The 13832-nt window shown below is 37.6% G+C and overlaps 2 protein-coding genes across 18 annotated transcripts in view; both read left to right on the top strand.

Moving 5' to 3' along the window:
* Nucleotides 1-354: 354 nt before the first annotated feature.
* On the top strand, nt 355-5723 carry LOC107265077. Of its 2 annotated transcripts, none has more exons than XM_015734077.2 (2): nt 355-635; nt 1145-5723. In XM_015734077.2, exons 1-2 carry the CDS (start codon nt 627-629, stop codon nt 4562-4564), a joined length of 3429 nt encoding a protein of 1142 aa, XP_015589563.1. In that variant the 5' UTR covers nt 355-626; the 3' UTR covers nt 4565-5723. The 2 variants fall into 2 exon arrangements, with proteins under 2 accessions (XP_015589563.1, XP_024938162.1); XM_025082394.1 differs by lacking the exon at nt 355-635 and adding an exon at nt 665-851.
* A 225-nt stretch (nt 5724-5948) lies between these two features.
* The window catches only part of LOC107265030 (ankyrin-3), a 75227-nt gene continuing 67343 nt past the window's right edge, over nt 5949-13832 (top strand). For 10 of the 16 annotated variants that reach the window (XR_003058991.1, XR_003058990.1, XR_003058989.1 and 7 more), the window contains exons 1-2: nt 5950-6061; nt 7107-7471. Coding sequence is in view for 11 of the 16 variants with exons in the window: in XM_015733965.2 (XP_015589451.1) it covers nt 7274-7471 (198 nt within the window). In the remaining 5 variants the exon portion in view is untranslated. Of the gene's footprint in view, nt 6062-7106; nt 7472-13832 lie in introns of all 16 variants that reach the window. The other 6 variants (XR_001537101.2, XR_001537100.2, XM_015733968.2 and 3 more) reach the window with 1 other exon arrangement.

Genomic DNA, 13832 nt, shown 5'->3' with positions numbered 1-13832 from the left:
TTAGTTTAAAGTATAATGTTACTTGTACATTCTACAGCTGTAATAAGAGCTCCAGAAATTTTCATATGTATCTAGGTAAGAATATGATCTAGAAAGTGTCGTCATCTACCAGACTCAAGTTTGTAATCTGAAAACGTCCTGAAATGACTGTATACCTAGTCCTGACAATAAATTTGTAGTACAGGTAATTCGGCCATGATTTCTGTACCCCAGGGTTTGTGGCATTTCAATGTTCTGCTTAGATTTATGACTGTTACAATGGTCTTCTTGTTGACTGGGTTTATTGGAGTTTGCTAAAGTAGACTCGTCCAACCCCCACCTAGGCTAAACGGCTACAAGATGCAGACCGAACAGAAATGCCAAATGTTGACCAATCAGAATACATAGATCGTAAGTGAAAATAAAATGTCGGTCGTAGACCTCATGCAGAATTAATGTTACTCTGAAACTATGGGGAGTATATTACTGTCCCTGTAAATCCCGGCGGATTTTAAAGTGTCTTGTGTGGAGTTCGACAAAGTGGGGAGAGGATTATCGTCGTTTGTGACCTAGGAGAATAAATTAAAGAGACCCTGACAGCTGATCATTTTATAAATGAAATTGCATTCTTATTGTCTGTGAAACCAATGAATCGGGTAAGACGGGGATATTTAGATATATTTGTAATAGATATTATCGTTATTTGAATAGTTTTGTTTTTTACAGTTTTATTATTTGATGACAGTAGGAAAAACTTTTGGAATAGGGAAAAGCCTCGGATGGATGTTAATTTGATTATGAGGTTTTGACACTTGAGTTTCCTTATATCGAAATTTTTGTAGCGTCTTTTACCGCGTTTTTTAGCATCCAACGTATGTAACTCACATTTCCATTACTTATTTTATACTTTTTTTTTCGAAGTTTATATTGATTGTGGTTAATTTTTATTGGTATTTTAATTGTGGTGTTTAAGTGTGGTGTATCAATATTAGAAAGAGAATAATTATTTTAGTCTTACAGGAATTTGCTAAATTTTCAAATAGGGTATATGGGATTAGGTTATTTTATTAAAGTATTTCATTTGTGTATAACTCTGTTTATTGAGCATTAAGTTTTGTATGCTTCACATAGTCATAAATCATAAGCGGTGTGCTCTTGTTTTCAGGGTTTAACAATGGACAATTCTCTACAATATAACATGAAACACAAAATAAAGGAGCCAATTATTTTGTTGGAACGATGTGATAAGATATTCAGGACGTTGAAGCTGATTAAGCATTTAAATAATACTGAAATAGATAAGAAGGATAATGCAGAATGTAAAGATGAATATTCTTCCGATAAATCTGTATCACCGTACATTAAGTATCAACCTCTGTTATGTAATGGTAATGGTCAACTTCCATATTTTAATTTATCTATAAAACAGTCTAAGTCGCTTATTCTATGTGAAATATGTGGGAAAGGATTCTCAACCAATAGAAATAAAAATGTTCATTCTGTGAGAGTTCATGGGATCTCTTTGGCAGTGAAAACTCAGCGCAAGCATAGTAAAAATGTGAATAAAAATTTGGAACATTCAGAAGATTCACAAAATACAAAGGTTTTGGATAAAACAAAAAGTACTTCAATGTCAGCTCTATCAAAGAAGTCGGAGAATATTGAAAATCATGACATTTTCTTACAAAGTGATAAGGCTATGTCGGATATTACTGGAACAACTTCGACAGCTAGTGACACAGAAATACGTTTTAATCGAAATAAGACTAAAAAAAAAATTGTAATGGAAGTACCTAGATTTCAAGCAAGTTGCAAGAACAGAACTGATGACAAAGAGATTGTACTTGCCAATGTGAAAGAAAATGAAAAGAACCTACGGTTGTTAAATGCACTGACTCTGTTGAAACATAAAGATATTAAGTTTACAGCAAAGAGCACTAAGAGAACTTCGAAGAGTCCTGAAAAGTCTTTTAAAAGTAGTCCCTCGAAAAGTCCTGGAAAAAGTCCAAATGCAGATCAAGGAACATGGCCAGTATCTAATAAGCCTGCAAGAAATCTATTGAAAAATTTCATGATTTCTAGTCCTGAGCAAACTTTGATGAGAAGGTGGCTTATGAGTAGTCCGCCATCTGGCAAATCAACACTGGAACCATTATTTAAACAAATCAAAATGGAAAAAGATGATATAAAAAGTCATCTTGAAATACAAAATGAAACCGAACCTGAAGGAGCTACTCCTGCAACGAATTACAAGATCAGTGAACGAATCCATAATTCTGACACTTCATCGAACCATGAGGTTACAAGTACCGTAACAGATAGCATTAATAATAGTACCCCTAATAATTCCCCTACAACTGAACATAATAAAACAGTTTTACGCCATAACGGCATGACAATGCTACCACCACCGGCAGATGTTATATGCACATTATGTAGCAGGCCGAGCAAAAACATTAAAAAACACATCGTGGCATACCACAAGGTCACAGATCCATCTCTTTTAGTTCAAGAGTCTATTGCACAGTCATATTTTAAAGACCTCATGGGATCTACTGACGAGGACAAAGATCAAACATATAAATCAGACATTGAATCAGAATTGCAAGAGAAGGTACGATCCCAAAGAAAGAGACGTCATACATTCCAAATTCATGAGACCACAAAAGAAGAGAACCCACCAAGTGCCAAGAGATCAAAACCAAATAAACCTCGTCCAGCATCTCCAAAAGTTAATAACACAACTCCGAATGACAACAATGATACCCGATCGAAGAGGAAATCTTCAACAGAGAGTAATTCAAAGAAGAAGAAAACATCTGAGAGAAAACCTGATTCAAATACAATTTATTGCTGTAATATATGTCAAAGGATAGTTCATGGCAAATATCGTTTGAATACTCACAATGAGGCACATGTAAGACGTGGTGAGACATTGGAAAATATTGGTGACCATCATCAGAAATCAGGCCACAAATCAGAGCAAAAGTCAAAGAAACATAAAAGAGCCAAATCCTTAGAGTCCATGACTCACAGTAGAATTGAGTTGAATGGAGTCGATGAATCTCTGAAACAAGCAAATACAAAGAAGGGAAGAAATACCAAGAACTCGAAGAAGTCAAAGGTCAAACAAACGATACAAATGGAACCTGATCATAGTGAAAAATGTTTTATTAAATGTATATGCGGAAAATCATTTTCAAATATGGCAGCATTGGATGAGCATTACATATCTTGTGACTTCAACCATAGGAGGTCTGATGCAAATCGGTCTGTTACATCTCCTATAAGCAGAGCTACAATCCAGGGTTTAAGTCTAACAATAAAAAAGAGAAATGATTCATATGAAATAGTTCATAGAGATATTGGTGATGAGGAGATGTGCAATGTTTCCAGTCACATTAAGACAAATGAACCACCATCTGGAATATTCCTAACGAGTTCAGACATTGCTGAGATAGAAGATTCGTTGACTATTAAGAAAGAACTAATTGGTATTGAGGAACAAAATGGTCTGAATAGCTTTCCAAATTTTCTGTTGGATATGGAATTCCCAGAAGAAGACAACAATAATATTCCAACAGATGTGCTGGGCGATAAACAACAAACCACTGAAAAAGAGATAGCAGATCCTGAAGCTCTTCAGCTACTCAGCAAGGATACTCCGAGCAGTGAAGATATAACCTCACAAATTGTGAATGATCATAGGTGCATCTTGTGCGAAAAATTCTTTTCTAGTAAATCTAAAATATTGAAACACTGGTCCGAGCATGGCCCAAAGCTGTTATGTAATTGTGAAGAAAATGTCATAAACATGCAAGAGTATGAAGATCACATTCACAGAAATCATCCAGAGGTTGTGACGTGTGGTTATTGTGCAAAAATATTTGACACTCTATTTGATTTTGCTGAGCATCGATGTGACGTTACTAAGGGAAAACCTTTAGATGGTTCCAAGGCACCATTCCCTTGCTTAAAGTGCAACAAAAACTTCAATAAAGGCATCGCCTTCGATCGTCATGTTAAGAATTTTCACCCAGACATTGTCAAACCTTTGCAGTGCTATAATTGTTCGCTGCGATTTTCTACCAAAGATGAGAGAAAAAAGCACATGACAGAATTACATTGGAAGAGTAAATGTAATATCTGTTACAAAATGTGTACTCATGGATTGAAGAATAAGCATGAATCGTATCATTATGGATTGGGATTCCCTTGTCATGTGTGTAAGAAGGCTTATTCAAACAAAGAATCTTTCACACATCACATAATGCTTACGCATATAAGTAAAATAAAATGTGTTATTTGCAAAAAGATTTTAAAGGCGTCTTCCTTCAAGAAACATTTCAGGCGTCACCGGAATTTGGATGGCTTGTTGCAATGTATATTGTGTAAACAGATGTTTTCTACTAATGAGCATTTAATCAATCATCACACGCAGAAGCATAATTTTGAGAAATCCTGTGAAATCTGTGGAATGAACTTTCTTACAAAGTCTAGCGTACAACAGCACATTGCCAATATGCATCCAAATGTATATGAAACTAGAAACATCATTAAAGAAGAAATCACACTTGAGAGCTAGTGGATTATTGAAACTTGAAAATTCACGATCCTCAAAGTTACACAGTTTCTATTGTTCCGAGGCAGATAATTTCTTGTTCCAAGAAATCTGTCCATATCTCTGAAACTGATACGATACGATTTATATCTTCATGTTGAATGATATGCAGAGCACTTGTTTCACGTGCAGCATAATTACAGAGAATCGTTTCTTACTGAGCATTATTTAGAAAATTTTTAAAGTCCTAGAATAAAAGACTATAACGATACGCTTAGATATTTCTTTTTTACACCTAATGTTAGGTATCCTGTTATACTTTTGATAGGTCTCTTCTACTAGCTTATAAGACCTTGTTTTTCTGTCAAAAATGCGTTCATTATAATGACAATTATTGCGCTTAAGTAGCTAAGTAACGTAGGACCTGACAAATGTAAAACTGGAGGAAAGTTGCATCCACGAAACGACGTATTCTTAGTTTTGATAACTGTTAATATGACTCCGATAATAATGTTATTGCACGGAAATTGCAGGTATAAAATTATTTTTATATCAAGTTTTAGCTGTAATAAGTAATTACAAACTATTTATTATCGCTCTAACAATAATACAATTGATATTTCGAATATAAGGTTTATAAGACATGTAAATTCGAATTCTTACTTTTTTCGTTATAGGTACCATTTCAAAATACAATTTTTTTAGTATTCTTTTTTCTTGAACAACACAAAAGTATTTTAGTATTAAAATAATTAATGGTAAACGAAATAAGGATTAAGAATTATGCTATTTTTATGGTTTATTCTTAGAGGAATTAAAATCTTAAATTTTACATGATTTTGTCTTTATTTCTTTTTTTTTTAATGACGCTCATATAATTGAAAATTCATCATAAAGAAAATTTGAATAGATGTCACTTATATGATACCGTCCAAATTTTCACGCCAAATTAATCGACACGGTATTGTTCAATAAGTCTAACGTGTAATAAATCAGTTGAAATATCTTTCAGTATATTTTTTTGAAAGTAATTATTTCCTTTCAAGAATTCGAAAGCAAAATATATAACCGAGAATTTTTTTTTAAAATTAAAATGGCTGTATTTACTTCTGAAATAAAAATAAATACGACGTGCACAAATGTACAATGCATATGTAAGTAAATGCTCTTGTAGAAATTTAAATTTGTTCATTAAACCTTATTGCTTTATCCCTCTCGTAAGATCAACTAGCGTTCTCTACAATGAAAAAACAAACTCATTTAATTCACGAATTTATAATATAAATTTGAATAATGTTAAATCCAAGGAAATGGTGTATATTTAGACAGTTGGTGGTGGTTTTAAAATTCCTCCTGTTTCTAGGGTGGGAGCAATACGTAAGGATTGGGTTGACCGCTAGGTGTCAGGTCGAGCGTGGGCTCCCTCTTCAAAACGGTACAGAGTCTCCAGGAGGGCGGTCGCGTTACGTTCGAGCTCTCCATTCGAAAGTAAAGCAGTCATAGGAGCCGGGCTGCCTCTCGGTAATAAAGTTAATTATTTGAAGATATCAGAGTGAGATGAGGCTTTGCCTTGTGATTTGACAGTGGTGAGAAATTAGTGATTTTGGCAAGACCAAACACGTAAGGCAATGATCGGGAATTCCTTCTCTGCCGTGTAGATATAAGCCAGCGGCTTTATAAATCGTTAAATCGTACGATGCTCGGAGTGGTTCGATAAATTGGGCGTCCCCAATTTCTCTCCCCTTGTTCCTTCGACCGTATAGTTTGATCATTTTTAGCCGGTTAATTCGCGTCGCGAAACAGTTGATTTATGTCTTTACGATTCTCGCAATTCTCTCGGGATATTTTTTGCCAGCTTCAGCACTATACACCATTCTTTAGGCGGCCGTTAGTCAATGACAGTTCTTTTTTTATACTGAAAATAGATTTCAATTTGGCCTCATGAAATACTAGAAACTTTGATTTCATTAATTTTCACTACCCTTGCGCATTGCTGCGTTTCTGCAAATTTTATTATCCATAATGCATCCTTTTTTTCAAATTAAAATATTTCGCGGATGCGGCCGCTTCGCTGACTGTAACTGTAAGCAATAGAGTTCGGTGATTATTTAACTGGAAAAACATCATATCATTTGTAACGAGTTGAGAAATAATATCCGTTAATTCAATTCGTGTCACAATGTAATTAATTCGTATCTATTTATGAATCTACATGCTCGTGAAATCCTTCGCGAAAAAAAGTACAACATTTATAAATTCACTACATGACATAATATATCTTGTTTTTCTCAAGATTATTAAAACTTATTCATCCTCGACAAAGCTGCTTCTCAATCAAATGAAATATGATCCACCTATTGAACTCAGAATGTATAAATCTCACAGTACCGTAATAACTATCCTGTTAGTGGATTAAATAGATAAATTCCATAATTTAATTCCATCACACTATCCAAGTAGATATAGATAAGGTCATCTAACAAAATTCAATATAACTAAAGAAATTAGATTCCCCGTTAGAGATTACAAGAAGCTCATATTAACCCGACTGATTACTACACGGCAGATAAGGGATTGGAAAGAAGAAGAAGAAAAACAGTGAGCAAGTGTCAGGATTTAAAGTTACTGAAGGGGCAGAGAAGAAAGTTGAAGACTGAAGGAAGAAGAAGAAGATTAGAGAGGAAAAGTCGTGGATAATCGTAGAAAGGATTGGGGCTGGGAAAGTAGGTTGTGATGACGGGTGAGGAAGGTAAGGGCGGAACTGGGGGTGGCGGTGACGGTGGTGGTATAACCGATGGAAGCGCCACCGACAATGCGAACAACATTAACGTCAACGTCAACGTCAGCGTTAACCAACAAAACGGCGCACCGGAAAAGGCACCCGTCGTTACCGGAACAAACATGGAGACACTACCTCGGACTGGAAAACAGGTAGGAATATCCCAAGAGAATTTTCGTTCGTTGACAGGTCCAATTAAAATTTAATTCAAGTAAGGACGATAAGAGTGAAGTCAATGAACAAAAGTTTTTATCATGTTTATGATTTGACTGGTACAGTAACCAATAAAACTCTACATATATCACAGCAGAAAGCAAGGCTGCTAGGAGCATAATAGGGTTTTCGAAACCAGCTGAGAATCGATTAGTTATTTGAATACTAAAATCAAAATGGGTCACGGAGGATGTAAATCCCTTGAGGAACGACTGCATAGTATGATTTTATAAATTTCCAAATATACTTTTACATTGAATATACGAAGTCAAAGCGCACCTGGATATTCTCGCAATGCCGGCATCTAAAATTAGAGTGGCAGCCCTGTTTACGTTTGGCCGGCTTTCGGAAGGATGGCATAATGCGTTTAAACGTCTCTTTTTACGCGTAACGCGAGACTGCGTGTATCGGTTCTACAGTTGGATTCGTGCTTGTTAAAACTATTGCGTCATCAGCAATACCTCTATGACCCATGTAGACGTGCAAATGAGATATAACTATGTAGCTGTATCAGGAACGCGTATGAACGGACTCTGGACACGTTTCTCCTGCTATACAATCCTACAGGACTCCTAGGGGTAGAAGAGGCAGCTGTCATAGAAGTCTGCGCACTGGCAGCTGTTCTATCAAAGTGAAACGAGAAAGTCGATAGACTGAATTCGGAATAGCTTTTCAGTAGACTAATTTCAGAATGACGTGTCAGGTAAAATCATTCAATTTAAGGTTAGCCTCAGTCATGTATCTCTCTGTTCTGGATAAACGTACTCGGGTGGTCAATTAAGCAACTAACGTCAGGCATTGTCGAATAACCGAACGGGGGATCCGACTGGCGTATATTTAGGCATGACCTGTGCGTTATAACGTAGAAATCCAATGCTGCTTCTACACACTGAACAAACACGTACATATGTTGGACTGGCCTCGCAAGTGCCTGATCCACTGCCTTTTTATTACGCTTATGGGAATGATTCACATCTATCAATGTACATTTATTTAGTCCCCTCTTATATCTAATCGTTTGTTAATGTACGAATCCCTGGACGTACATTGGCAATACTTGGTTGTAATCAATATACATACGTATATAGCTCGCGGGGATAGATTAGCTCTTCGTGGTAAATTAATCGAGTTTGCTTCTTCAGCTGTGGGATTGAGTAGTTTAATTTGCGCAAACCTAACCTCTTTAGGTTAGACAATGATATTAAAAATCCAACTTGGATTTTTACCATTTTCTTCATATGACTCTTATTCCAACCAATGACTGACCCGACTGTTTATTGTTTCTAGAAATATTTCACGTTCACCCTTGACATTTGAAGAGGCCCAACGTGTCGCTTTATCGTTTTCTCCTTGGCAAAAATCCTCAACCCATTTGGCCTAACGCCAGGATCCTTGTTTTCTCAGTTTCTGCTACATGCATTTTATGCTTCCCCCTTTTCTAGGGCTGAATCATCGGTTGGACACCCTTTAGGATTCAGGAGTCATAGAAGATCCGTCCATTGCTACTTTTCATTCTTCGATTATATTCGCTGTAGTCTGTTCTGGAGGTTGTCGGGTGGGTTTGGGCTAAGGGGTCCAAGGGTGGGTTGACTCTACCCTGCATGGAAGAACAGAGCCAATGGGTATAGGAGACAAGTAAGAACAGAGCATCGAAAAGGTCTGCTAAAGTAAATGGGATTAGAAACGGCTTTCTTAAGGATCTGCCAAAAGTCAAAGGGGTGTGTCGTTCTAATGGGATTGCGCCTTGTTCCTTTTTATTTTTCAAGCGCTCTTTTAAAACCAGTCCTTTAGCGTTATTCTCGTAGCCTCGACAGATCTTCGTTTTGATTCGATCGTTCCTTCAACCTTTTTCGGCCGTTCTGGAGAAACGAAAGAAGTTCCTAGACGTTTCTCCTAGTGACATTTTTTATTTTCCTTCACCGTTCTTTATTCCAACCACTCCGTTTACACTTATACCGGGTTTTTCACATTTTTCACGACGCGAAGTCCATCCTCTGTGGTCTGTGCAGTTCTGCGTGGCCCTTCTCATGTGTTAACTATTTATACTGGGTGAGCCGTAAACTCGTTGGCAGCTTTTGGAAAGCATTTCTCGTCGCCTCCTGTCACTGCTTAATGGCGGACTACCGTTTGCGGCTGCTCTTCATTGTTTCTCGCTTTACGTGTATATATATATACACACTCTCTCTCTCTCTCTGTCTGCCATTTTATTCCACCTCTATAACGCTATACAGACCGTGAGAAAGAGACAGGGTTACCCCTTATATCCCTTACCCTTAATACCCCTTAACTTATCCAGCCTGTTTCGTTTGGGGTAGTCTACCCTGCGCAATCTAGAAGGTCACCCCATGGGGGGTAAACGATACCGAAATATTACGTTCATGGGGTAAGGATCCCCTACGGCAGACATCAAGCCAATTTAAAGTTCTGTTTTAACCCTCAAAATACTCGAAATTCTATATCTTTGAAAGTTAAGTAAATCGATCCCTCTATACGTATATATATATATACGTGAAGGTAGATCGTCTTCCCGCATACCGAACGGGCGACGTAATAAATTGGCTTCCGTTGATGTTTCGAATATTCTTCGAGGTGTCCGCAACTATATTGATAGTCCGGCTTAAAGCTCCGGTCCGTCCGGTCGTCAGAGAGAAGCGTTGCGATTTTTATAAATATTTACGGAAATGTTTTTCTTTTTTCATCGTCTGGCAGATATTTACGTGTGACGGATGTCAATCCTTTTTTTTTTCTTCAGTCACGGCAAATAAAAGCGGCGATTCGTACTGGGGTGTTTTTTAAATCCTTCTTTCGTCGTATAACAATGAATCGGGTTGTACGGATTTATTTTTCGTACCGAGGTAAAGAGGCACGAGGGATTTCCCGAAGAAATGTATGCGACGAGCGACGAAACTCAAGCAGATTCTTATTTGACCGATTCCAAGGAAACGGGTAAATTTCTGATAGATTTTAGTAATGGTTCTCACAGTTTTTTTCAAAGATCATCGGATTCTATAGATTTCATACTACATACTAGACATGAATAGTTCTGCTCTTAGGATTGTACAAAAATATATTTTCGTCGACTGAATTTTTTTTTTTTTTTTTTTTTTTTTGGTAAAATCACAATGAACAGTTTTATTGAAACACAGCGAAGGGTGCATTCGTATAAAAAGAGAAAAGTGATTTTTAGAAATTTCAACTTCGAATCATTTGTTCCGTATCGTGCATACTGGGTTAATTACACGATTTGCCACTTGAAAATTCGCTTCTTCTCGTCGAGACCTGTTTATCCTTTCTGACTTTATGATTTGATATTGCCGAATCCGGATATAAATTCCGTATACGAGATCCTTGTGGGATTTTCGAAATTAGAATATCCTGAGGAAAAAATGAGGTTAGGCAACCTTTGAATATCGTGACTGGCCTTCTTTTTCTCAGGGCCGTCTGTTATCAGCCCTACCGAAACTCACTTTCAGTCACGAATATTTTTGTTCCTGGAAAAGTTACTCTGCAGTTACAGCACTCGACCTAACCTAACCTTTTCGCGACGCACCCACAATATTTACCTCGGAGTGTAATTAGAATATTAAAAAAGCAACAATATCGCACAATTCCAACTTCAACTAAATGCATAAGCACACGGGACAGCACGTAATTAACTGTTGAGAGAAATGAATTATCGCACCCTTATCGTGCCATTATTTCAGATAGTATGTTTTTAGAACTTGGACGCCGGCTTAGGTGTATGATTATAATATAATTGTCCCTAACAATAACGGGTGACCCAGTAAGCTAATCGAAACACCGATAGAGTCGGGTGTCTGTATTAAAAAAATTTATTAAATTTTTTAATTAGTCTCACGTGGCTATTAAAATACACTTTTTTTATATACACAGTGTCGATTATTTTTTTAGCTATAAATCTATATACTCATTCTTCGTACACCCGTTAGATTTAAAGTTCATCAGCCACGTCACCATATATATCTGGAACACGAGCCGAGTTTATATTACGATCTCGATTCGGCTCAGGTGTCTCAGACTCATGATGTATATATATATATATATATATATATATATATTGCATTGTTATATATATTATATAATGAAAGTGGCGAATCTTGTAACGGACCATTAGCAGCCAGAGGTTACCTAATGGGAGTTTGTTATTGCTGAAATTTGTATAGCCAAAGTTTTAACGTGTTATTTTCTGCAAATGATCCTAACAGCCTATAAAATAAGTGTGAAAAGTGTGTAAATGTATGGTAAACAGAGATAGAGATTTTTGGGACATTGATTGGCAGTGCTCAAGGACAGCCATTGCTGTGAAATTAATTTTTCAAGAATATTTTCACGCGACTTTCGTCTCTTTCGCGATATCCCCACCCCCCACCCCGACTCTCACGCTCTTTCTCCATCTTCACGTATTTATGTATTCTCGGAATTTGGTGGAAGTTTCATGGCGCGGGTCGAGGCAGCTACGTAATATGACGAATTTAGAAATATAAACACGCCAGCCACGAGTAATCGCCCAGAATGCGTATTTTAGTATATTTCTCATTCACCAAAGCTTTTCTATGACCCTTTGTGTGTTATATGGGAATTTGTATATGTATATAGTAATATATGATATATTTACGTACAGTGCTTGAGGAGGCTTTGGATATTTTTAGTAAACTGAAGTCAGCGGCAGATCGTATATTTGGCTTTTTGCACGGACTGTACTGTAGATTGTCACTATATATGTATAGTATAGGGAAGAAAGCAAGTGTCGAAGAAAAATGTAACTCTTTTGTAACTGTCGTTAGGCGCCGAACGAACAAGTCCGGACGGGTCGAAATACTCGGTGCGTAACGTTTGAGCATTCGAATAATTAAGAACTATCTTTTTGTATGTGTTTTTCTCAATTTTAAACCTGCCAACGCAAAAAAGAACATCGAGTCGCAGAGTAGAAGAGTCTTACACAACTATTTCCGTTAAAAATTCAATTCGAATGTATTTCAAGCTACTTCCGGTTTCTCGTGAAAGCGCGTCTCTCTCCGTTACTTTTCTTTGATCGTTGGTGCATCCGAAGTCCCCGGAGCTTTTCTGGTAATAAAAAAGGACGCGGCACGTCGCGACGCACCGCTCACGTTAGTCGCAACGTCTAACGGCGCGTCGCACTGTAAAAATGTACCTACGGCAAACCGAATATCTCGAGTTTCCATAGGGCGACGTTAAATGGCAATGCTCGCCCGTATGACCTACATAGAAACTCGCGACGCCCGGCCTGACGCTTTGGCTCTGGATTTATCGCGGCGTAGCAGGTAGCGTGTTCACGAAAGCGACAGTTTCACTGCATCGTTGGTAGGTCCCATGAGAATCTGCCTTTAGTGAAATTGAAATATTTTTTTTTTTTCCTGAAAGATTTTCATGAGCGATTGACGAATATTTTTTTGATATGAAAAATTTGCAAAAAAAAATTTATTTTCAAAATTCTCCATTTTAATCGTTATGTAAATCTTTTTTTTTCCCCACTTTTTGTACTCATTGCCATTTTTTGCTCGGGCCATTATGCGTGTACCCACATCGGTACCGTGTCGCAATCCACGTCTGATGCGTAAGCTGAATCCTTTAGCAGCGATGAGATCACGAATCTGCCGGCAACAACTCTCATCTCCCGTCTCTCTCCTTTGCCGCTTACGCAACTCTCTCGGGCTTGCCGGTAGTAGCCAAGCCACTATAGTAACCATGGCCTCGGGCACTTTGCTCTTTTATGCCTTGGCATTGTGCAAGCTTACGCACTTTGTTGTGAGGTCTCCTTTATGGATCGCGACGAGTCGGATTGATCGTTGCGCGGGCTCGCTTAACCATTTAGTATAATATTGCTTTTACGTTTTCACCGATCGGCCATCTTGTTTTTCATCTGCGTGGGACGACCCTGACCGTGGCGATCGGTTCTGTATCTGATCTTGTAAAAACAATGCCTGAATCAGCTTCACCAGATCGGACTTGAAGATCACGGTATCAATCGGATAACTGCTATTTGATCGGAGTTTTTCTCCTTGCGGTAAAGGGGGTTACGTATCGATTGAGTGTCGATACGACAATAGCACGTGGCCGTTCGACTAGTCGTTTTTAAAATCTTACCACTGCCGATGCTTCGTATACTTCCTGGGATCAGGGTATAATCAGTGAGCCCGACAAGCTCAAAAATTACAATTCCCCCTTTTCTGTGTTCTCGCGTCAGACCGAGAATGCAAATCCTGCCGATTGACATCGGTTGATTGATAGCTTTCCCGTATATACTGTAAGGATACCGAG

This window comes from Cephus cinctus, unplaced genomic scaffold, assembly GCF_000341935.2.
Source record: "Cephus cinctus unplaced genomic scaffold, Ccin1 Ccin1_scaffold0215, whole genome shotgun sequence".
Taxonomy (NCBI): Eukaryota; Metazoa; Arthropoda; class Insecta; order Hymenoptera; family Cephidae; genus Cephus; species Cephus cinctus.
Note: the sequence above shows the minus strand (reverse complement) of the source record. Positions and strands in the feature narration are given on the sequence as shown.